Below are 26,232 nucleotides of genomic sequence, written 5' to 3'. Positions count from 1 at the left end.
ACAGTGTATTCACTCTACCGTGTACTCACATACGTAAAATAAAATAAAAATCTTTAAAGAAAAAAAAGTAGTTTTTACTTGTCAGTTATAAACAGTTTAAAAACTGGTTTTACAAAGCTAAGGATAATACTCCACAATGTACAGTGCAGACATTTGTGTATGAGCTTTAATAAATCGTATACAAGGTTTTCAGCATTAACACTTCAGACTCTTAAAACTACACTAAGGTGTCTGGGAATGTCTTTTTATATACCACAAACTATTGTTCCTGGCTGTTTGAAATTGGTAAAATCTGCCTTAATGTATGTATAATGTATATAGTAGAGATAATTAAAAAATCTTTATTTCATTTAGACTGATCTTACAATGCTGAAATTGGCAGCATTAGAAAGTACTAAAAATCAGGACCTGGAAAAGAAGGAAGGTCGGATAGATGATTTGCTCAGGGTGAGTAATATCTCATGGGGAATTGTGGGACTTAATTTGGCAGCAGTTAGACTATTGAGAAAATACTAAATATGACAGAATGTTCTGTGTTTAAAAACAATAAGCGTTGTCTAATTCTTGTATGTGATTGAAAATCCACTTTAGGGGCTTGGGATGGCCCAGCTGTTAGCCTTTGCAAACACGCACACACCTATATACAGGTATACACACTCCTAATTAAAATAAAAGACAGGTGTTGAAAATATCCACTTAAAGTTAGAATAATTGATTAGCTGTCTGAGAAATCGTTGAAGAAGTAGTAGTAGGTTTACAGTTTTTTATTTGATCATCTACTCCCAGTTATATAACCCATTTCCTGTTAGCTTATTGTTCTCTGCCTGACATCAGATACCATTAAGGATGGACTTACTATGGGATGAAATCCTGTAGGATTTTTAATGGATGCTTTATTTTTTAAATAAACTCAGGATTGGCAAGATTGCGCAGTGGTTAAGTAAGCTTGCTGCTTTTGTGCAGTATCCTGGTGGCTTTCGACCGTCTGTAGCATCAGTTACAGGGCATTTGAAGTGCTCTTCTGGCCTATTTGGCCACTTCATACATGTGGTACACAGATATATATGCCACAAAGGCACTCATATACACATAAAGTACATCTGGAAATATGTAAATAAATAAATCTAAGCTATTTGCCAAAGGCTTAGCAGATAAAGGTGTTTGCTGTGCAATCCTGGAGACCTACGTTGGATCTCCAGAACCTACATAAAGGTAGGAGAGAACTGACTTCACAAAGTTGCAGCTTGCACACAGATACCATGGCATACACATTCACATCCTCAGACATACATACATCATGCACATACACAATACATTTTAAAACATACCCAGTAGTATACTTAGAATGTGAGTGAGGCCCAAAGCAGGATTTCTTTTCCCTTGCATGTCATTAGGGTCATCTGATAGAAGTACTGGTTTTGAATTCTCCCCTGTGGAGTTCTGTTTACATTGATGTGATATAGCTTGGATGTTGATAATTTTAAAGCTTCTACTAACCATTGCAATTCATCCCGCATTGAGAACCACTAGCACCACAGCTTAATAATCAACACCTGTGATGCCATTGTAACCTTGGGACACTACTCTGTCACATCCCTTACTGCAAACCACTCGGCATCATTGACATACGAATTTATCATTTTGTTTCCTTATAGGTGTGCGTGTGTGTGTGTGTGTGTGTGTGTGTGTGTGTGTGTGTGTGTGTGTGTGTCTGTGTCTGTGTCTGTGTATCTGTCTCTGTGTGTGTGTGTGCTCATGTGCTTATTGGTGCTGGTGATCAAACCCAGGGCTGCCCATATGCTAGACAAGTGCTAATGGGCTGTACCCTTAGCCATCTTTCTCGTTGTATTAGACTGGATGTTCCTAAATTTTCAGTTTTTAGACTTTTTTTTTTTTAATGTTGGCTTCTTTCCCCTTTGTGAGATCTCTTTTCATTACATCACACTGTCTTCTTTTGATGATTGTTTTTATGTATTAATTATCTATTTATAGTTTATGCTTTGTATATACTAAATTATTAATCAAAGATACCAAAAGAGCTGATTGTAAGAGCCTAAAGAAAATGAGGCCCTGGCTCTCTTGCTCTTGCCTTCCTGCCTCCACTCTGTCTCCTCTCCTCTACCTTCTCTCTCCAGAGCTCATGGCCGGGTCCCTACTTCCCCTTCCCTATGCTCTGAATAAACTCTATTCTATACTAAAGAAAGAAAAAAAAGGAGAATGAGGCCCTGAATTTGACATAGAATAAGGAGGGATATGTGGGAGAGTGGAGGAAGGAAAGGGAAGGGGGAAATGCAATTATAAATCTAAAGAATTAAAAAAAGAGCAAAAAAGCTTTTTTGATCTTGTACAATTTCATGATCTCACTAGAATTGATTTGTAGCAAAGTGTGGGATAGGGGTTCATTTTAATTTCTTCTTATAATCAGTTATCCAGTTGAATTAAAAATTCATTTTTATACTTAAGGCTTCACCATTAAATCTTATTTCCATATACGGTCCCCCCGCTTCTCTCCCATGTCTGTGTTCTGTTGTATATTACTGAATCAGTCCTGAAACACTATTTTAGCATTTTGCAGTTATCTTTGTTAGTGACACAGTATAAACAGCAGTACTTCACATGAGATGGAAGTGTATTTTAAGAAAGAACAGAAGTGGCAGCAACCTAGATATAATTGCCTCACAGTTTGTCGAGACCTTGGTTCCTTTCTTCAGTGCATGGCTTCCATCCTGGAGGTCACCTTTGGGTCCAAAATAAAAATAGTGACAGTCACAGTGTCTGTATTCTAAGCAGAGACCAGGGAAAAGAATCACAAAAGGTAGAATTCTGTGTATATCCTTCTTGAATATTCTACTGAATTTTCTTAAATTTCTTTGTAAGAGAAGCTGGGAACTATTCTTTTGGCTAGGTACATATCTAGAAGTAAGCATTTTTTCATTTTATGCAAGAAGAGAATTAGAATGATTGTAATTACAATGGCTCTATATTGAATCTTACGGTACACATGGTACCTGCCCATAAACAAAGCACATGGGGGCAGGAGGAGAACAACAGGATCATAAGCTTAAAACTAGTCTGAGCTATACTACACACACACACACACACACACACACACACACACACACACACACACACACACACACACACACACACACGGAGAGCGAGAGGGAGCACACCCTGATGGTGCAGTTGAATAAGTACCCTTTGTTTTGGCTGTCTGGAATCCTAATGAAATTTTGAGGTTAGTTGTTCAAGTTAGACATCAGTACTGATTCTCAAACCAGGTTGAGGCTTCATTTGAACTGTTTAAAAGTGAGGATCTGTCTGCTAATCTTGTTGCTTTTGACATATTAGGTTAGCGGTTACTTTCTCCCAACATTTTAAAAGTATTACACAGTTTGGTTTCTGCATGATTGGATTAGCATGGTTTCTGCATGATTGGATTGGTCTTAGCTCTTAGTGGTAGTAGCAGCAGCATTGATGGAGAAAGGGAAATTCATAGGCTTTCCTTCAGACCTAATTCAGAATATTTGGGGAGTGGGGTATCTCAGTAGGTCACAGAAATAATTCTCTCCCTGTAGAGGTAGGCTAGTCCACCTAGAGTTAGAGAGACGTCTCCTCTTTGAGTGTATAGCTACCTGCAGAGTGAACAGAATCACTCCCTGTTCAAGGGAGGGTGGTGAGAGGAGTTAACTGGGTCAGCAGATGACAATGTTGTCTGTTCATTTAGTAGAGACAGTGTCTTATGAAGGTCTGGTAGTGTGAAAGAAGAAATCCACATTTCCTCTGAAATGTGTTACACATATGATATATAGCACACTTAACATTTAGCTGAGGTAGATTATACTTCCTCCATTTATAAATAAGGGAACTGAATTTAGATCCAGATTATATAGCCAAAAATTTATACCTTGGAATATATACATAAATATCCAGAATGTGTATATAAGTTTTCTGTACCTTCTACAATGCAGTTAATGTTTGGTAGTAAGTAGACTTTTAGTATTTATCTTATTTACTTAACTTTATTCAAAACAATCACTAAGATTTTCATACACACTGATTCTAAACCTTTTGTTTTCTACTTATGTAGGCCAACTGTGATCTCAGGCGGCAAATAGATGATCAACAGAAATTACTTGAAAAATACAAAGAACGATTAAATAAGTGCATATCTATGAGCAAGAAACTGCTTATTGAAAAGGTGAGTTATTACTAAATTTTCTTTTCCCTCAATATCTTGCTTTTCTTGGCATGCTTTTAAAATTTGAATGAATAACCTGGTGCTGATGACTCATGCCTTTGATCTCAGCACTGGGGAGGCAGAGACAGATGAATCTCTTGAGTTCAATGCCAGTCTGGTCTACAGAGTAAATTCCAGGGCAGCCAGGGCTATACAGAGAGACCGTGTCTCATAAATGAATGAACGAATTAATGAATGAATGGCTGGATTGATGGAAATTTTTGAATGAATATGATTGATGATTTTTTTTTTCTCATTTTCAGAGTACACAAGAAAAATTGTCAAGCAGAGAGAAGAGTATGCAAGATCGGTTGCGCCTTGGGCACTTTACAACAGTTAGACATGGCGCTTCTTTTACAGAACAATGGACAGATGGTTTTGCATTTCAAAATCTTGTGAAGTTAGTAATGTTTGCATTTTTTAAAATTTGTGTGTGTGTGCGTGTGTGCGTGTGTGCGTGTGTGTGTGTGCGCGCGCGCGTGCTCAGAGGAATCAGACCTGAAGCACCCGGCAACTCTGACATCAGATGTGGGTGCTAGTCCTTTGGAAGAGTAATACATGTTCTTAAACCCAGGTCCTCCTCTCCAGTCTCATTGTTGCACTTTTTTAAATTAGTAGTTTGGATTTTCATTAAAAGGATTATAAATTTGAAATTAGGTTTTCAATATCTACTTACTGTTTGAATTCCTAAAACTTAGCACATAGGAAAGGAATAGCCAAATGAATAACACAGCTCCAGTATTTAACTGAATTCTCACATAATTAGCACTCACCTGAGGAGCACAGTGTACTCTGCTGTCTGTCTGTCTGTTTGTCTATTTTTAAAATAAAGAGCTTTTTAAATACTTTGTGCGTATAGGCCAGAGGTCAACATCAGGTGTCTTCCGTAGGTGCTCTTCACCTTGTATTTGGAGTTAGGGACGCTCACTGGAACTTGTTTCTCACCAGCAAGCCCTTCAACACTGAGTAAGCTTGCTCCACCATCATTTTTTTCTAAACTTGACTTAGAATATTCTAGAAGATAAAAACTGATTCCCTAACTTTTTGTGGTGGTGTTATGTGTGTATTGACTGGAAAGAGTGTGCCCCGTCTCCTAGAATTTATCTTTAGTGGGCCTTGCTGTGTTGCTCAAGTTGGTCTTGAATTCCGGGACTTAACTGGTCTTCCTGTCTCTGTCTTCTGCTTCCTGGGACTGGAGGCACATGCCTACGTGTGTACCCTTTTACTTTTGTCTTTTTCTCCATTCCTTAACTGTTAAAATCAGCAGGACCTGACTTCTATGCCTAAGGAAAAGAATCTTTCTCTTGCCTCAGACACAGTAATAACTCACACATTCAAGATGGAAACTTGAGATAAAATATTGAGTGCCAAAGTAGAGAGCAGGAAATAGATTTGAGATGAAAACCACAGTTTTTAATATTTTGCGATCAAGAATCTCTGCTACTAAAGTCGGCCATGACTGTCCTACAGTAATGTACATAGTCTAGAGTATTGGGGACTAGAGAGGTGCCTCAGGGTTAAGAGCACTGGGTAAACTTCCAGAGGACCAGGTACAGTTCCCAGCACCTACGAGGCAGATGACAGTCATCTTTCATTCCAGTCCCAGGGCATCCAGTGTTTCCTCTTTGTCCTCAGTAGGCATCAGTGATACATTTGGTACACAGACACATATGTAGGCAGAACACATAAAATAAAAATAAAATATTATTAGCTATGATAGTAGCTATGTTTCTCTTAAAAGAACAAAGTTATTTGAATATCCTATCACTGATGAGAACTGATTGAGGACTTACTGTATGTTGTCACATGATGTTTACGTTCATTGTTATAACCCAGATTGGTTAGAAAAGGAGAAAAGAAATGAATAAATGAAGAGTTAGTAATGTTAAAGAATAATCTCTGAACCAGATTGTGATCTCTGAATAACAGATATATGTTGTATCTTGGTCCCATTTTTTATTTGCCTTTAGACTGTTTATTTGTACTTCGATCCTCTTTTTTACAAACACATTTTTAAAGATTGTATGTATGTATGTATGTATGTATGTATGTATGTATGTATGTATGTATGTATGTATGTGGGTGAGTGCTCCATCTGCATGTACACCCGCACATCAGAAGAGGGCATCAGATCCCATTACAGATGGTGGCTATAAGCTATCATGTGGTTGCTGAGGATTGAACTCAGGACCTCTGGAATAGCAGTCAGTGCTCTTCATCACTGAACCATCTCTCTAGCCCCTTTAGAATATGTCTTATTAGGGTTTTATTGCTGTGAACAGACACCATGACCAAGGCAAGTCTTATAAAGGACAACATTTAATTGGGGCTGGCTTACAGGTTCAGAGGTTCAGTCCATTATCATCAAGGTGGGAACATGACAGCATCCAGGCAGGCATGGTGCAGGAGGAGCTGAGTTCTACATCTTCATCTGAAGGCTGCTAGTGGAAGGCTGACCTTCAGGCAGCTAGGATGAGGGTCTTCAGCTCATGCCCATCCTGACACACCTATTCCAACAAGGCTATACCTCCTAATAGTGCCACTCCCTGGGCCACGCATATGCAAGCCATCACAGAATACCTTGACAATTTATTTTTTGATTGTTTTTGTGGGATTCTGGAGATCTGACCAAAGGCTCACAGATCCTGGACAAGTGCTGCACGACCATGTTACACACCCTGGCCCTCTGTTGACTTTCATTAAGTAAGAGCACGTTAGATTACTCCTACATCCATATGGAAAGAGTTAACATCTCATTCTTTCTTTGCTGTTTTTGAGATTTTTCTATCTTGGTTCTCATTTCTTTCACTCTTGTCTTAGTTCTGCTCCCTCACAAAGGCCATAGAGAAGAGGAACGAATCCTTCAGCCACAAAGTCAGAGTTCTGGGGTCCCTGTTTGAAGGGTAAAACATTGTTTGCTCTAAATCTCAGTAGTATGACCCTGTAGAGCTGTAAGATTTTCTGTCTTGACATGATAGGATACTTAAGAGGAACTACCAGAATAAACTGAATGTATTTAGGATGGGGAAGGTGGGCGCAGTTCCTTTGTTGGCTATTGGGGTTGCTCATCAGGTAAAGACACTTGCACCAAGCCTGATGAACTGAGCTATATCCCTGGGACCTAGTCTTCTGACCGCCACATCTGCACTGTACACAACCCCAACTTTAATGCAAGTTTTGCTCTGTAGCCTAAGCTTTTTCTCTCCACCCCCCATACACACACACACTCAGTTACAGGTCTACAACCAACCTATAATTGTGTAATAGACATAATAGCCACTAGTTTTAGAATCTCAACTCTTTGGAAAATTGTTTTAGATATTTCAATGGGAAGTGCTATTAAATTTGTATTTATTAATGTAACAGGTAAATTTTTCAAGTTTTTCTTTTTTTTTACATTAAGTCATCTTTTATTTCAAAATAATTTTAAGAAAGTAACACTTCATATTAAAATTTCACTTGCCTTTTATAACGTTGAATGATAAAATATATATTTAAAGTCTATCTCAAACTTTCAGTTTGAGATATGTGGGGCTTGGGTTTTGCTTTGTTTTGTTTTTAGTTCATTTATTTAACAGAATCTTAGTGTATATACTAGTATATTTTGATCACCGTGCTAGATAGTAAGAATAAAACAGAGTGTGTGTGTGTGTGTGTGTGTGCATGCGCACGCGTGCTGTGTGTACACATATGTATACTGCCTAGTTTTATGAAAAGATTAGCTAACCAAACTCATTCTGATGAAGTTTTATAGGAACAGTATTTTTTAGTAAGGATAGGATACTATGAAATTCTACATAGTCACATACATAGGATTTAAAGATTTAAAGATTGCAGGAAGTGAGACCTGTAGGATGTTTTGTTTCACCAGAGACAGACCCATGGGGCCAGAGAGGTGGTTCTACTGTTGAGAACACGTGACACTCTTCCAAAGGACCTAAAGCCCAAGTTTGCTTTCCAGCATGTAGGTAGGGGCTCACAACTTTTTGTAGCTCCAATTCTAGGTGAACTGATAGCTTCATCTGGCCTCTAGAGGCAACAGACACTTTGTGATGCATGTGAATCCATAGGTACACACAGGCAACACACTCAGTTGGTTGTGTTGGCGCACACCTTAAATCCCAGCATTCAGAGGCAGAAGCAGGTAGATGACTGAGTTCCAGGGCAGTCAAGGCTACATGGTAAGGTCTTGTCAAAGAAGAAATGGACAAACAACTTACATACACAAAGCAATTAAGTATATATTTAAAATTTTTAAAAAGAGTGGGACCAACAGAATAAAGATTTATATTATGCGATCTTTTCGATGTATTAATTGTGGAAAATAATGGGATATTAATGTGGCTTCGTTTGTTCATTTTTACACAGGCAACAAGAGTGGGTGAATCAACAAAGGGAAGATATTGAACGGCAAAGAAAACTTCTAGCCAAACGCAAACCTCCCACAGCTAATAATTCTCAGGCACCTGCAACCAATTCTGAACCGAAACAAAGAAAAAACAAGGCAGTCAACGGAGCAGAAAATGATCCTTTTGTTAGACCAAATTTACCACAACTGTAAGCTTCTTTTAAATTTTTCACTTACATTGTTAGTAGTGAGCAAGAAGCTAATGATAATGTTACTCATAATTAATATTGCAAAAACAAAATAATTGTAGCCAGAAAAGATGTTAACTGGAAATTTATCTCTGACATAAATTTCCAAACCTGAATTTTTCAGTGGAGAGTGGGATTTACCTCTCTTGTATATCTTGTATATCTGAGTCCGTTGGCTTTACCAGTCTAGTGCTCAGGGCACCTCTTAAGGTGGTGGGGTTCATTTTCTGAATGTGTAAGTGCAGCTCACAGGTAGTTTCAGACATTTGTTCCTTTTCTGTTCTGTTTTCTAAATTTTCTATATCAATTGCTCTTTGTAATTCAAAGAGCAAAGGTGGTTAATAATAGTTACATGTTTATAGATTTGGGAAGTTGTACAAGAGTTTATGTGAGTGAAGCTGTAGACACGTTTCTGTCTCCTATTGAAAAAAGATACACTGACCCTCACTCCTGCCATGTCAGGGACTCTTAAAGCAGTGAGTGAAAAGCACAGCTCTCGTTACACTACAAACTCGCCAGCTCCATTTGGCCCTCCACACACATGCGGTCAGGGCCTGTGTCTTCTGTACTGACTGTACCCCATTCTCTACATATTATCCATTACTTTGTTTTTCCTTTCTCTCTCCTCGGTTCCATTTTTATCCAGTCCTTTGCTTTCCTCTTTATCTCCCTGTTTTGCCAGGGTGATCTTTGATTTCTGGACTCAAGCAGTCCTGCCTCAGGCTTCCAAAAATCTGACAGTACATGAAAAGACCAACATGGCCACTTCTTCAAAATCTATCTCAAAATCACTTCTTCAAGTCATTCCTAATTTTGTTCTAATTCCAGTTAGAACACCCAACTATTGGTTTAAAAAGCACTAAGGTTCTATATTTAGCAACACAGTAGCTATCTTTAAAGTGTTGGGTTTTAACTCTACCCCTAATGATACCTAGTCCTACCCTGGTCCCTTAGCGCTTCTCTGTAGACACCTGGACCTTTAGTTCTGTAGCAGTATTTTATACTTCTTCACATAACAGTCTTTAACCTCTTGATTTAAATTTAATCCTTGATTTTACTCATTTGGCTTCTGTTGAGTGCTGTGGAAGTGAAAATTGTTAACTCTTTGGTTGTTTCTAGTATCTGTAAAAACAATGATTTCTATGTGTTGTTTTATGCCTTAGACCATTCCAGAATTCTTTTTTTTTTTTTTTTGGTTCTTTTTTTTCGGAGCTGGGGACCGAACCCAGGGCCTTGCGCTTCCTAGGCAAGCGCTCTATCACTGAGCTAAACCCCCAACCCCCAGAATTTTTTTTAATGGTTTTAATCTTGTGCTTTTCTTTAGGATTTTTTTTAACATAAAGAGTTATATTATCTATGAAGATACTTTTATTCTTTTTGTACAGTTAGGATACATTTTTCTGCTTTTATTTTCAGTGTAGTTCTGAGGAGGAAGGGGAGTGAAAGCTGCACCCTTGTCCTCTTCCTGATTGTAGAGAGAAATTTTTCTTTTCACGTTAAGAAGTTTTCCTTGTAATACTTGTTTGGGGCTTCTGGTTATATTGAGTAGAACTTTCTGGAACTGCAGTAGTCTGATGAGTGGTGCTGTGTGCCACTCAAGAGTCCGATATTATAACTGTGTTTGTGATCAGTGACTGGGATGCTTTAGGTTTGTCTTCCTGCGTAAACAGCGTCTTTAGATCATTGAATGTCGAGTATATTTAGACTAGCCTGAAAGCTAGTTCTATTCTTTCTGCTATGTCATTCCAATACTCTTCAGCTATTGTTAAATGCTTTTTAATCTCAGCACCTAGGAGGCAGAGGCCAGTGGTCTCTGAGACCAGCCTGGCTTATTAGGACTGTACAGTGGCCCCTGGGCTAAAACAAAGCAAGGATTCTCACTTTTGACATGACAGGAGACCTCACTGTGGAAGGCGATTGTTTACTTTCAAATCTACAGAAACCTACTGATAGCTTTACTTTGGAGCCTCAGGAGATAAACACAGATCTGTAATGGGAGCTATCTATTATCTATTGTAACAGGTGTGACTTATGGGGAGAAATGAGCTATGTGTTTCTATTAATGTGTGTATAAAAGATTTTATCTTAAGTAATAGGACAAATTAACTAGCTTAACAGGGTATATTTTTTAATCATCTTAAAGCACATAATAAGAACAATTGGTACTTACAGCTGTTTTGTTAACGTTGTCTGCTTACCTCTGTTATTCTGAGTTGAAGAGACCAGTCTCCTTGATCTAAATACATATATTTCCTTCTCTTTTAAAGATACATTTTTCTTTATGTGACTCTGTCACATGTGTGCAGGTGCTGACAAAAGTCAGAATATTGGTGCTAGAGCCGCTCATTGCGGTGTTGGGAACTGAACTCGGGTGTTCTAGAAGAGCAGTAAATATTCTCCCTATCACTGAGCTGTCTCTACAGCCCCATAGACTTCTTTAAAAACGTATTTCATTAATGCACATGGATAGTAGGAAATCTAAAAAGCTACTATGTGTTGGATGCTTCTTTTGGCAATATTAGGGCATACATTATGGTTACAAGATATGCCCTTAGACTAGGAACCTTGAAAGTGACATCTGTGGACACCTCAAACTACTTATATGCAAACTTCCCTGGAGAGAGTATTCACAGCTTTTGTCATTTTTAACACTTGTAATCATAAAATATTAAGAAAGATAGAAACCTACAAACTTAGATGGATAATAAAATATCAGTCCCTTCAGGCTGAAGGAACTCCAGCGATCTGTATGACTGACTAGCAGCTTTGGAATTTTTTGTGATAGGTTCTTGTTTCAAAACCATGCTTTATTTAACTTTGATTTTCAAATACCAGGTTTTAGCTACATTTTTTTTAAATTAAGGTTTTAAAAATCAATGCATCCCTATATATGACCAACTAAAAAAGATTTACATAGTGTTCATAGTTTGATAAAACTCTGAACCATTCTGTGATCTGTAGCCCTAAAGCCATACTTTTAAAGACTAGAAAATAGAAAACAATGTTAGTAGGAAAACTTGTGCCTGTGGCATATGTGTATACACAGAAGCTACTTGCTATGATTTAACTGATTTATTTGTTTACCTGTATCCTCGTTTTTCTTCCTGTTTCTTTCTCCCCATCCAAATGTACATTGCAGTAGCTCATTCTGTTTTATTTTGTGACAGGTTCTAACTTTTAGCCCATACCTGGTCTAGATCTCCTGATCTCCTTGCTGTGGCTGAGACCCTCATGAGTGATGGGATTATGAAGGTTTTGCAGTTTTAGGGAGTGTAGTCTCACACCTACTACAAAAATCAACTCCAGATTTACTGTATTCAGCCTCAGTAGCTGGCAACAGTTCTCAGTATAACTATGTAGTTGTGTTACTCTGAAAATAGGGAGACTTAATCAAAAGGTTTTACTAGTTTGCTCTTAAGATGATTTTAGTGGAATATTACCTAGATTCCTTGGTTTGTTTCTTTTGAGTGCTCTTGTTTTGGAAGTAGTAAACTTAAAGGAAAATAGAAATTATACTGAGTGTTGCTTAAGGAACTGAATGACCCTGAAATGGATGTGATACTCTGACGTCCCCTGGGAACCACATACACAGGCTTCAAACAAGGACTTGGGTGTGATGGGTGATGGTTGTCCTTTAGAGTTAAGCTGCAGCTTGAAAACTTTGTTCCATTTGTTTTCTCTCTTTATCTTTTTCACCTCTCCTATACCAGCAGTGTTCTAAGGATCTTAGTGCTTACTATAGCCAATGCCAAGGGTGCCCTCCTTACTCTTCTCCCCATGGCTAGTAACCAGAGTGAATTAAATAGCCATTATCACGCCACCTTTTGTTTTTTCTTCATAGCACATGCTATTTAATTTTCTCCTCATTTTTCTACCTTCATATCCTTACTGTCAGTTGTAATCTCAAATGAGTATAAAAAGAAACTTTTCATACATACGTCCTTAGATTCTGAATTCTATAACCTCACTTGATACATGACACTCATTACATAGTAGTTAATTACTCCAGCCAGAAATATTAAATTATGCTGAAGAGTATCATAAAGGGGGTTTTCAACTTCTGTATTTTAGGCTTCAAGTTACCAGAATTTTAACTTGTATTTTTAGTTGTGTTTTTTATTTATCATGTTTTGTTAGTTTTTAATTTTAAAAAAGTACTAAGCGTTAATCTCAATGTAGAATTAAAATTTTACTTTTAACAGGCTGACTCTGGCAGAATATCATGAACAAGAGGAAATTTTTAAACTTAGACTAGGACATCTCAAAAAGGTATGTTTGGCCCATGCTGGGTTTCTAGTTTGTTATCAAGAATGTGAAGAACTGCATTCATTTCTTTGGCTTGGTTCTTAATTTATTCAGTACTAATTGTTTAAATGTTTTTAATTAAAATGCATACCCAGGAAAATTTTGTAAGCTATAAACAGTTGATCCAATTGGAAGAGATACAATTGAGAAAAATAGTTGCTGTGAGTTAAGTTTTTGCTATTGTATCACTATACTTGTTTATACTTGCAACTGTAATCAGTCCTTTGTTTTTATAGGTCTATAAAATGCAACTCATTTCCAAATACAAGTAGAGATTTTTTTCCTTCTTCAAAATGAAGTTTTGAACAGACCAAAAATTTTCTTCTATTCAGCCTTTCATTCTACTTCCTGCTTATCAATTATTTGATTTGATAATAAGATGACATATAGATACAACTGAACTAAATGAAGACAGTGCCTATGGAGGCACCTCTTAAGAGTAGGGTGGGCTAGGACCCGGAGGACCATGTTCTAGATGCAGTTGCTACTGAACTACATAGCAAGCCCTGCTGGAGATGTTGCCCATAGACCATTTGGCCATAGAGCACACAGAAAACTCTAGTAAATGTCACTGTGCCACATGCCACTTGTCTTAGGGTTTTACTACTTTGAAGAGACACTGTGACCAAGGCAACTCGTATAGGGACAACATTTAATCAGGGGTGGCTTACAGGTTCAGAGGTTCAGTCCATTATCATCAAGGTGGGAGCATGGCAATGTTCAGGAAGGCATGGTGCAGGAGAGTTCACAGATCATCTGAAGGCGACTAGAAGACTCGTTCCCACATGGTTAGCAGGAGGGTCTCATTGCCCACACACATAGTGACACACTGTCTCCAATAAGGCCACACCCCCTAATAGTGCCAGTTCCTAGGCTAAGCATATTCAAACTATCACACCACTGCTTAGAAAGCATCAGGCTAACTTGCCTGAACAGTAAATTCCAAAATGATTTATTTTGGCTCTCCTTTGTTTCCCTAACAGTCCATTCTGTTCTGGTGTGATTGTTCAGTTTTCCCAAACTTTGAGATATTTAGACAATTGCAGTCCATTCTCCACAGCAGACAGATCTATAGATAGAATTGTAGCAATAATACAACCATTAATGAACTGTGAGGTAAGAGAGGATCTTTAGTACAGATGAGTCACAGGATTTGTGTGTCCCACCTAAGACATTTTGACAAAAAGGAGATAGGTTTGATGCCCCATATAAAAATTCACCAAGAGCAAGTAAAGGCGCTTGCTGCTACCTGGAACTCAGGACCTACACAGTGGAAGAAACAAAATTATTCTGGCCTCTTGTCCTTTAATGCCCACACTTGTGCTGTGGCATGTGTGGTGTATACACATTTGAACACACAAATATAAAATAAAAATCCTCAAGCATTTTAATGCTTTAGTTTGAACACAGAAAACTTTAGCATGTGGGTTCAGGGAGACCTTGATAATAAAGGAATGCTGCTGTCGTGCTTGCTTGTACTGTGGGTGAGGAAGTCTTAGTTACAGTGCTGTTGAGGCTGGGTATTCGTTACACTACTGTCGAGGGAATTCTTGGTTGCTGTGCTACTAAAGGTGTACTAAGGGCTTTGTCTGAAGGTCACCATTTGCACATGTGATAGCTAGCACATTTAAATTACTCCTGCTAATGACATTCTTATATCTACCTTATTTTGTTAGATAAAACTAAAATTTTATAGTAGTCAAAGTCAGCATTACTATGTTGTTGTTTTTTTAAATATACTTTGAAAACATTCAGGGTTTGCTTTTTGATAGCTGATAATACAGTTTAATATTTTCTTGGTATTTTGAGAATACTTGGTCTCTATGAACAATGCTTTATTTTCTCAAGTAAAGTCTTCATGTCTCATTACTACCGTAATCATTTTTCCAGTTTATATATCAAATTTTGAGTCTTAGGTTTCTAACATTTACTGGACCAATTCCCAATATAACTCTCCCTTTTTTCCCCCCTCCTCTGTTGTGGGAGACAGTGTCAGCTCTCTTCTCAGGGAGGGTTTTGGGTGAGAAGAATGAATGTGTTTATAAAGGAAGTTGCTAGAAGTGCATAGAGATAATAAAAGTGAGCGAGTAATGTCACCTTAGAGAGCAACTAAATAGGAGCTGCCTGCTTACAGCTGGGTATTTATGTTTTAGTTGTTCAATTAGAAAGTCATAAGCAGTAACTTAATTTGTATTAAAAATAGGTTCCTAAAGTCCTAAAGCACAGCTAGAAAGTAGGTCATTCTGTTTTGTTAAAGGGGGGCGGGGAGAAGGCATAAAAAGGACAGTCTTGGTTCAAAAGAAAATGTTGTCTTATCAGTTCCTAAGCTCCAGGGTTTGGTAGCTGACAGAACATACCCCAGCTGGGAGTGCGTAGTTTCTGGGTCTGTTCTGATCTGTGAATACTTGGTGCTTGTGGGACTTGCTGAGGAAGTAGCCGGTCATATAAGGGTGTAGATTGGAGCCACACATGTTAGAGTAGCAAAGATCTCTCTCTGCTCCCCTCTCCCTCTTTCCTTCTCTTCTTCCTCTCTTTCCCTGAAGTAACTGTTAACACAAAGTAAGATTATTTGTTAGGCTCATAAGCCTTAAATTACAAGCATATTCCTTGTTAAGGAACCCAATACCATGAGGATTTAGAATAGAAGATTCATCTTCTACTTAAAGTTGATGATTTGTGATTAGTTCATGGTCTATCCACATGCATTTCATAGTCAATGAAAACTTAAGAGGTGAACAGTAGAGACACTTATTTACTATTAAACGAGTCGTAATGTTCAGTTTATATCTGTGCTACTCTGTAGTCTTAGAAAACAAAGGTTTGAAGTGTGATAGAGTGAAGAAGGAATCTTCAGGACGTGGCTTAAAATAAATAAATTTGCCTCCAAAAACTTGATTGTAAATTTTACTTAAGTGCTTAGTATCATGCTCCTCTTATAGGATCAGGAAGATCACTCTGTGGTATCTCTTGGTATATCAAGAACTCTTTCAGCCAGGCTTGGCACCCTTTTTGTATCCCTAGAACATAGGCAACTAAATTCACAGCATCACCAAACACCCTTTCTACACAGTAAGACCGGTGTCTCCAAAACAAAACAAAACCCTGAAACTCCCTCCCCAAGGCCAAAAAAAGATTCCAAAGTACAGAATGCACGCCTGTGTATATGAGGCCTGGGTTGCAGCCCTAGCACTATGCACAAAAGGTCTCTGATATTTATAAAGAAAAGAACTGCCTTGTCAGGAGTTGATGCACGCACTGCTCACACATTTGTAAGTGGCATATTTCTTTATCCGGTCTGATGCAGGCTCCTTCACTCTATCGCACTTCAAACCTTTGTTTTCTAAGACTACAGAGTAGCACAGATATAAACTGAACATTATGACTCTAATAGTAAATAAGCGTCTCTACTGTTCACCTCTTCAGGTTTCATTGACTGTGAAATGCATGTGGATAGACTATGAACTAATCACATCACAGATCAATTGAAAGTGGCAGATGAGCCTTCTGTTCTGACACTAGAGTAGACCTGAGAGTTTGCCTCTCCCTTCATTCTGGGGATGTGTTGTTTGACTCCATCACAGAGAACAGCTTAGTTGCTTTTACACACATTTCTTCTCTTTCACATATTTCCTTCCTTTGAAATTATGTTGATGCTAGAATACTGTTTCTTTGTTATTAACTGATATATGGGGGTTCTTTTTTCACTCATTTTACTTTTAAAAGCCATTAGAGGAACCCCCCTTAAAGTACAGTCACTTTCAAATAAGATTGTTTTTAATTAATTTGCCTGTTTTTTTGTATTTGAGTGTTCCGCCTGTATTTTTTACCCTACATTAGAAGAGGATGTGACTCTAGGACCTGGAATTACAGACATTTGTGAGCAGCCATATGTGGGAGCTAAGATTGAGCCCAGGTCCTCTGCAAGAGATGCCAGTGCTCCGTGCTCGTAACCTGAGTTGCCTCTCCAATCCAACTTGACTTTTTTATTTTAACACCCCCTCTCATGTGTGTGTGGGGTGTGGGTGTGGGTGTGTGGGGTGTGTGTGGTTATGCTTGTGCCATGGCACATGTGAGTTGGTTTTCTCCATCTGCTGGGTAGGTTCTGAAAGCAAACTGAGGCAGACTGGTGCTTAACCTGATGAGCATCTCTCCAGTTTTCAAGTAACTTTTCAAAAAATGTTTTAAGAATTACATAGAACAGAACTGTATATAAGACTCCATTATTCCTGAAATGATTTCAAGGGGAAATATACTCATTTTTGCTACCAGTAATTATGCAACTCCCTGTAACTAGTGCTTACTAAAACTTTGTTGCAAAGAATAATTTTAGTTTTCAAAAAGGCAAAATAGAGGCTGTGGAGATAGTTCAGTTGGTAAAATGCTTTATACATAAGCACAGAGACCTGAGCTTGGATCCCTAGCACCTAAGTAAAATGTGAACTCAGTGGCATATCTGCAACCCCAGTGCTAGGAGGTAAAGACAGGTGGGTCCTGGGAGTTCCAGGCAGCCAGCATAGATAAATTGGTGAATTCTGTCTCAAAAACTTAGGTAGGGATCTAGAAAGATGGCCCAGAAGGTAAAATTGTTCACTATGCAAGCCTGATGACCTGAATTCAATCCTCTAAGCCCACAAAAAAGGTAGAAGAGATCTGACTCCACATAAATGTCCCCTCCACTCCTTCACTTAGCTTCTCTCTCTCTCTCTCTCTCCTCTCTCTCTCTCACTCTCTCTCTTTCTCTCTCTCTCTCTCTTTAGTAAACAAAGGTAGGAAGCAAAAGAAGGGGATACAGGTGTCACTCTGACTTACATAAGCATGCACAGACATTTATCTGCAACCTGCACATGTACATACACACATGGCCAAGTAACAGCGCACCGTTTAACATACTCTGCCCCTCTGCCCCGTCTGAAATGTAGGGATTTAGGAGTATCATCAAACCATAAACTTGTTGATCCTTTTTTGATAAATTCTTTGGTAAATTCTATTAATGAATAAACTTTTTTTCCCTCTGATATAACAAAGCTCTTGTAGGCTATTTGTAGAATGAGATAGTTTTTCTGGAACTGAAGACAGCTGTGTTTTCAGTGAAATAACAGGCAATGAAAGAGTTCCCTAAACTGTCTCTCTAGTCCTCGTATGTAAAGCGTGTGTTTAGTAGTTCTGCTGCCGTAGACTGATGAGGAAACAGAAATGGAAGTTTTCGGGAACAGTTACTGTGTCTTGTCACATTCAGTTTATAATGTGAACAGTGTGTAAACAGTTGTTCTTTGTTCTCTTGTTTCTGTTGTTGGGTGTTTTGAGGTTGGCCCTGGCTGGCTTGAAACTCATGGAGATTTGCCTGTCTCTGCCTCCCAAGTGTTGGGACTACAGATGTACAGTATCATGTACCTGCTGTTCTCTTGTTTTCAAATTTACATTTTAAATATGTGATTATTTTAGGAGAATGCTAGAAAGCTTGATGTATCAGATACTAAATAGGAAAGTAGGCATGGAGAGAGAGTGTGTGCGTGTGTGTGTGTGTGTGTGTGTGTGTGTGTGTGTAGACAGAGATTTATAAGATCTGGTTTAAGTGCCAGAAGTTTTATTGGGGAAACACAACCAGTTTGAAATTGAAACAGGGATAGGCAAGAACCAGCAGACACAAAGTTATCAGCCTGAAGCAATCAGCTGAGCAATTGACAGTCATCTCAGTCTCTACTGAAACAGAATCACATCCAGCATGCCACCTGACACCATTTCTTTCTCTCTTTCTCCTCTGCTCCTTGCGATGTGGCATTCATCTCTCCTTGTGCCTCGTTCTGAAGAGATAACAGTGTAGCAACAACTCTGCCACTGACCTCCTGTTCTCTGACCGATATTGGCACCTGCAAAGAGAAACAAGCAGAGACAGGCAGCAGCAGCTTCAGTACTAACCTCCATGGTGACCTCTTTACAGGCTGAGAACAAGCTCACAGCGCTTTTCTCACTCCTCACAGTGGAGCATGCAGCCAGTTGAAACGGACAAGACTGGATTGCCTACAAGCCTTTGAACAGTGGAGAATGCAGGGCATTGGTTTTAGGTGAATTGACTTCACATATTCCTGACCAACATTGGTACCGCATTCAGCCTTTTAGAATACTTAATATCATCCAACTTTTCAAATCCTTAGTCTAATCACAAAATAACTTCCATATGTGACATTTCTTGTCATTTAGTTTTGAATGAAAATATTGAGCAGTATAAATGGCTTACTCTTTAGATCTATTTATTTACTTCTGTGTTTGTGGCCATAACCAAAAGAAATCTTAAATTCTCTCACATAAGGCCATTGTGTTTCTGTACACGGTGAAGTCAGGAGTAGGAGTAGTTCTCGGGAAAACTGGTGGAAGTGCACTGTACTTGAAAAGTCACACTTAAGCCCAGGAAGAGTGTCAGGAGTGTTTGACTTCCTGCTGTGTATGGGCAAGAAAGGTGCTGAGAAGTGTGTTGGAATTCTTGAGTTGGCATGTCTTACTGTCGCTTCCTAGTCACAGATGAGTAGACTGAAGGATGGCTGCTGAGGGAGCATGGGACCAGCTACTGACGGAAGCTCTCTGTTGTTCATAGGCACCTCCCCTCCCTACCCCTGCCTACCCCTCCCTACCCCACCCCAGACTCTTGGACAGTCTGACTTCTAATCCCAGCTCTAACTTGGCAATAGATGATAGCCACCAAAATGAAAATTCGGAGGTAAAGTTTTCTTTCTTTAGTGTTCAATAGTAATGTAATTATTTAAGCAGTAGGGTTTAAACATTTTTGTAGGGTTGGGGATGTACTCACCTAGTAGTGTGTTTGCCTGGTGTGCATGAATCTAGTGTTCTAACTCCGGTGCATCTAGGGGTGATAGTGGATATTATGCAAGGAAGGTCAGGAGTTCAAGGTCATCCTCAGCTACACAGTCACAAAGCCAAGATTGATCTAGAAATTACTGTTTTAGAAGGACACCAGCTTCTTGACCACTGGCCATTTCTATTCAGAACTGTGAATCTGTGCTATTTAAATGTACGCACATAATGAGTATGTTAAAGCTAATCCTTTCCGTTGTCAGGTGGAAAGTTTAATCTTTTTATACTATGTGATCCATGAATATCCTCGAAAGTGTTCAAAGGAAGTAGAAACCTAGAGGAAAGGCTTGTGCTGGACATGCACTACTGTGATGGGCCTCCTAGACAGTGTTGGCACCCTGAGTAATGTTTAAGGGACTCTGTCCCTGTAATACAGCAGCTTAGCGGAATAATACTAAATATTATACTTTGAATTTGCCAGTCATTGGAATTCTTACATTTATTTGCAGCTGTTTAGGCAGGGTGCTTTGTTTACACAAAACGGAGAAACTTGTAGAGGAACAAACCTGTCTTGTTTAGCATTCATGCCCAGTCAAAAGTTTCAGTGTATATATGTCTATGCATTTGAAGGGAGAATGAAACACCCACCATATACCCTCACACACTTCTCTCTCAGGAGGAAATGAACACACAGTGAGGGAAGAGGAAGACATCAGTAACCACTAGCAACGAGGTTGGAGGGGTGGTGTCTAAGTTACTTAAACTCACGTAGGAAAGAAAGTGTGTGTTCCTCTCACTCATGGCGGATGTCTGGATTGGAAATGAGAATAGAAAGATAATGTATATAGGTAGAAAAGAAAGTAGACATGATTTCCAGAGCTTTGTGTCGCCTGCCTCCCTTTCCCATCTACACAGTCACACTCAAGTATGACAGTTGAAATAATTCAGACCTGTTCTGTATTGGTAATAACTGTTGGCTCGTATCTATATAATAAGGATAAAGTTGAAATAAATTGGTAGCTCTCTCTCTCTCCCTCCCTCCCTCCCTGCCCGTGTGTGTGTGTGTGTGTGTGTGTGTGTGTGAGAGAGAGAGAGAGAGAGAGAGAGAGAAGAAGGGAGAGTAAGTGGATGGACAGACAGACAGTGTTAAGAGGGCAAGAAACTGGAGTAGACACAATTTTATAAATCAAGAATCGGGATATTATGTTGTCAAAAGAGACTAACTATGAATAATGCATAAATTATTCAAGTGAAGTTATGTGGGACTTTATTGTTTATGAATTTAAAAATATTGGAAAGTAGTCTTTTAAGGGTCACTTAATCAAGTAGTATTAAGATCTGTTGCTTATATGACTTGATTTTTGTTATTATATATCAGAATAGAAAAATGTGTTTTCAGGTATGGTACATATTGTTAAATTGCCTATTGCTGCATTTTTGGACCCATTTATTTTGTGTTTGATCACCTAGCCCACCACCAATATAATCTGTTCTCACTAATGTTCCTTCTACTCTGTAACTGCCTACGGAGACCAATTCATTTCTAGAAATATCCTTGTTTCTTTAAGACTCTCTATGCTTTACATAACTAAGTAGCTAGGGGTTGAAACCAGAATTAGAACTATTATTTTTTTCAATAGGATCATACTATGTAGCTTTTGCTGACCTGGAACTTTCTCTGTAGTCCAGGCTGTCCTAGAACTCAGAAATCTGCCTGTTTCTGCCTCTGGCATGCTGGAACTAAAGTGTGCACCACTGTGCCCAGTGAGATGTAGTACTTAGTTAGACTCTACAAATTCGACCTGTTTTTTCTGTGAATTTGAAGATATGGTTCTGTTGTGATTAGTTGTGAACTCAGACCATTCTCGCTTTAAAAGATTAATGTTATTCTCAAGCAACAAGAATATAGCCTATAGAAGAGACCTTTGGAAATTATCTGATGCAAGGTGACTTAGTTGTTTAGACTCATACAGCTATATTGCAACTGGGCCACACCCATTCTTACGAGATGTTATTGGACAGTATTGCCTCTAGCATTTGCTTAGAGAGTGCTTCTCAACCTGTGGGTTACAGACTCAATCAGATACTCTGCATATCACATATTTACATTTCGATTTATAGCAGTAGATTACAAAAATTACAGTTTTGAAGTATCAATGAAGTAACTTTATGGTTGGGGTCACTACAACAGGAGGAATTGTATTTTAGGGTCACACCATTAGGAAGGTTGAGAACCACTGGCTCAAAAGAATGTGTATGCCTGAGCTGCCATAGTGAAGTATCAGACTGTTGCTTGAGCAACAAAAAATTTATTTACTTAGTTTCAGAGTCTAGATCAGGTTTTAGCAGAGATTGGTTTTAGTGGAGACTCTCTTGGTGGCTTACACATGGTCTGGGGATGTGTATTTAGTCAGGCAGGAATCTTACCTGATTAACACACTTACCTTGTCATGAAGCCTCACCTTTATAACTTTCAACAAACCCTAACTATGTCCCAAAGACCCAGAATTAAGGCCTTTGTGTATGAATTTAAGGGAAAACCTAAATATTTACTCGTTAACAATATACTTTTTTCTCTGTGAAATTTGGGAAAAATTAATTAAAGTTGCAGAATTATATCCCCCTAGAATATGTTTCAAGGTTTAACAAATACTAGGTTGCCAGATGGGAGATGCAAACATAGTTCACACTTCCTGTAGAACTTAAGATGCTTGTTACCTCTACTGTATACATCCGAAGGCTATAAAAGGTATTACCATTCAGCAGTTTGGTTGAATCTCATAATTCTATAGTTAAGACTAAATTGCTGGGGCTGGAGAGATGACTCGGTGGTAAAGAGCACTGACAGCTCTTTCAGAAAATCTGGGTTCAGTTTCTAGCACCCACATAATGGCTCACAACCATCTGCTACTCAAGTAGCAGATTCCTTTTCTAGCCCTCTCAGGTACCAGGCATGCATGTGGTGCACAGATAAACATGGAGACAACATCCATATACATAAAATGAAATCTAAAAATAAGTAAAAAGACTAAGTTTCTGGAAATACACTGTTGAAATTGTGTTCCCATGTGGTAGTTTCAAGTAAAATTTCAACAGGTGTTCATTCCAGCTGCTATTCTGATAGGCTTGGTGCATTTTACCAGACCCTTTGAACTTTTACTAGCTTACCAGTTGTGTGAAGAGAACAGTCAATCTCTTCTGGATTCTGGAGCTAAAATGTAAGCTTTATTATACTTTTTACCTTAAGGGCTAGTTTTTTCTACCTTATTAAGACAATCAGGCTAGCTGTACTCAAAATGTATGGTTCCAAAGCTTTTAAATTCATTTCCTGATTGTACAGTGAGTCTTTGATGTTGAATGATATTGCTCTTAGCACTTGGTGTTCGTGGGTTTGAGGTCAATCTGAAATACGTAATAAGAGCCTATTACATACATGCTCAAAATAGCCGACTGAAGCTATAGCATATTATGAGATACCATTTAAGAGGCTAGGAGTGTAGCTCAGTATTAAAATGCTTGCCTGTCACATAAGAGGCCCTGGGTTTCCTCCAGTACAAATAAAAAATAATGACAGAAAAATCTTTGCAGAACTCTAGATAGCTCTTTATTTAAATTTATCTTGATAGTTTAAATTTATCATCTAATAATCTTCATCATCTATCTCTGTAAAAAGTAGTAGTTCAATTACATTGAAGAATAACAAATTTTCCAGGTGTAGTCAGGTTTCTGTCCTGTTAAATCCAGCATTTCAGAGGTCCATCCAAGAAAGGATGCTAATTCAGACTATGGAGCCTAGTGTGTATGGCTTCACACACATACACACACACACACACACACACACACACACACACACACTCTCTCTGTCTCTCTCTCTCACACACGCACACACACACACGATGATAAAGATGTAACTTTCAGAATCACATGGAGTTTAAACATATTTAGATTCTTTTTTTTTTTTTTAATGTATGGCATTTGGTGATGGCAGGGGATTGGGTGAGCTGGTATAAGTCAGAAGACATGTGACAGCCCCCAGGATGACAAGGTCATGAGGATAAAGACCCTGGATTTAGTTTTTTGATCTTTGAAGATTTACTTTTGCTCACAAGAATTTAAGGGTGCCCTCTATCTCTGATTATATAAGTCAGTCAGTCAGTCTGTCTGTCTGTCTCCCCTCTCCTCCTTTTCTCTGACTATGCTCAAATTGGTAGCCTTCATTGCCATGGTCTCCCATGTGCTAGAATTATAGGTACATACCATCACTTCCTATTCAGATACTATTAATGCCAAGTAAAGGAGCTAATGGGATAGAGGCTGTAATATTAATATACAACTATAATATTAAGAAATAACATCTAGTCTATACTTCTACAGTAGATTAATAATATAGTACATACATAATAGTCCACCATAATTTGGGTTTATTTACTCAACAAATACTTTTATTCAAAATATTTTAAAAATTGGATATTTCTAGAAAATGCCACCAGATCTGGTATGAATATCCATCTGTAAATAGTTCTTAAATTAACACTGATAAAGGCATATGTATATGAGGAGGGAGAGAATATGTTTGCTTAATATACTTTGGTATCTTTGATTTTTTTTTAAATGCATATATGACATATACTGAATACTTTTGAAGTACATCTTTATCTCCTCCACTAACTGAGCATCTGCCATTGCTGTTCAAAAGTTTGCTCAAATGTGTCTTTAAGGTTATAGGGGTTTATCCAAAGAGTGTATTTGTATTCCAGATTTTATTAGGACTACTCCCTTTCTCCCCTTTACTGATTATAAAAACAAAACAAAACAAAACAAAACCTTCATTTATTTTGTGCTAGTAATTTGGTCCTCTTAAGTTAAGATTGGGGAACCATTTTGTGTGATGGGTCAGCTTTCTCTTGCCCTGAAGTCAGTCACTCAGTGTAGAGCGTATCAAATAGGTTCCTCAGAGGACAGGAAAATGTGAGCACTCATGTATAGTTCTTAGGTAGAGGATGGGTGCCACAGTGGGCCTTTGCTCATGTCTGCCTCTGATGTGTGAGAGAGCACTCCGGTCTTCTAACGCAGTGGCACTTTGTAATACACTATTGTTCTTGTCACTGTGAAAATGGATGCATGGGTAAAATATCCTTTTATATTGTAAATAAACAGAGCTTGTTATAGTTTCCTCTCTTCATCTTCAGGAAGAGGCTGAAATCCAGGCGGAACTAGAGCGTTTGGAAAGGGTCAGGAATCTTCACATCCGAGAGCTGAAGAGAATAAACAATGAGGATAATTCACAGTAAGTTGTGCAGTTGCACGTGACGGAAAGCCCAAGGGAGAACAGAGATGTTTTCCTCCTCAGCCTTCTCTGTGCACAAGGAAAACTTCATAATGTTTACTGGCTTGGATGCCTGTGTGATCTGCTCCCCCCACCCTTGTACCTCCCTGTCCCATCTCTTATTCCCCCACCTGAAATACTCCCTTCTGGATATGGGAAGTGGCTTTCTCTTTATTTCACACCAAGTGCTCACCAGACAGATGAACTGTCTAAGAACCAGCTCTGCTTCCCCTCATTGAAAGGGGAACCTTTCAGTATCCTTTTCGTTAATTTTCCATGGTGATTCATGCTATCTGGAGTTAGTTTATTTGTCTCCTCCCCCTGACCTATAAGCTTTTTGAGCAAAATCATTATTTTAATCTTGTATCAAAATACATACCAGTAAAATTGTACTAATGTGGTGTGCTTACACCTGGTATTTTAAAGCCATTGCTGTCATAAGAGTGTAAATTTTGGAAACTTTTTCCATAGAGCCCTTCCATGTATTACTGTCAAACTTGTACAGTCTACCTAGTCTGGCCTTTCTATGTAGCTGCAGAAAGAGATATACCTAGTAGCAGGTTTTGTTTCATAGGATTGGTGAAAACTAAAATAATGAACTTATGTAAATACTTAATGTATCGCTGGTATGATACACATCAATTAGTCACGAGAGCGTGTATGACTGACTTAATGTATCACAGGTTCAGTAAACATTAACTAATGGTATTACTTGAGAGTGATTTTATGTTTTTTTAAATTTTTACTTTCAAATTGATGAATAGAAGTCAAAGATACTAAGATATAACCATGAACAAAGACCAGTTGATAATGTTTTTTCAAATATATATATATCAGTACTATAAAATCTTGATCACTTGTAACTCATTATAAAATATTTTTGTAATAGAAGTGGTTTATGAGGAATGAGGGTTTCCTATCAAGCATAATCGATGGTTTTTGGAATACTGTTAGAGGC

General features: G+C 38.4%; 1 protein-coding gene across 9 annotated transcripts in view; it reads left to right on the top strand.

The window, feature by feature from the left end:
- Tlk1 (tousled-like kinase 1) overlaps nucleotides 1-26,232 on the top strand; it is a 107,934-nt gene that overhangs the window by 69,765 nt on the left and 11,937 nt on the right. For 8 of the 9 annotated variants that reach the window (NM_001395018.1, NM_001395019.1, XM_087651701.1 and 5 more), the window contains 6 exon segments: nucleotides 355-447; nucleotides 4,091-4,201; nucleotides 4,504-4,640; nucleotides 8,609-8,797; nucleotides 13,039-13,105; nucleotides 25,138-25,235. In NM_001395018.1, the coding sequence (NP_001381947.1) occupies nucleotides 355-447; nucleotides 4,091-4,201; nucleotides 4,504-4,640; nucleotides 8,609-8,797; nucleotides 13,039-13,105; nucleotides 25,138-25,235 (695 nt within the window). 9 annotated transcript variants of the gene reach the window in all.

The sequence above is a fragment of the Rattus norvegicus genome, chromosome 3 (genome assembly GCF_021556685.1).
Source record: "Rattus norvegicus strain SHRSP/BbbUtx chromosome 3, alternate assembly SHRSP_T2T, whole genome shotgun sequence".
Taxonomy (NCBI): domain Eukaryota; kingdom Metazoa; phylum Chordata; class Mammalia; order Rodentia; family Muridae; genus Rattus; species Rattus norvegicus.
This window is presented reverse-complemented; position numbering and strand designations above follow the sequence as displayed.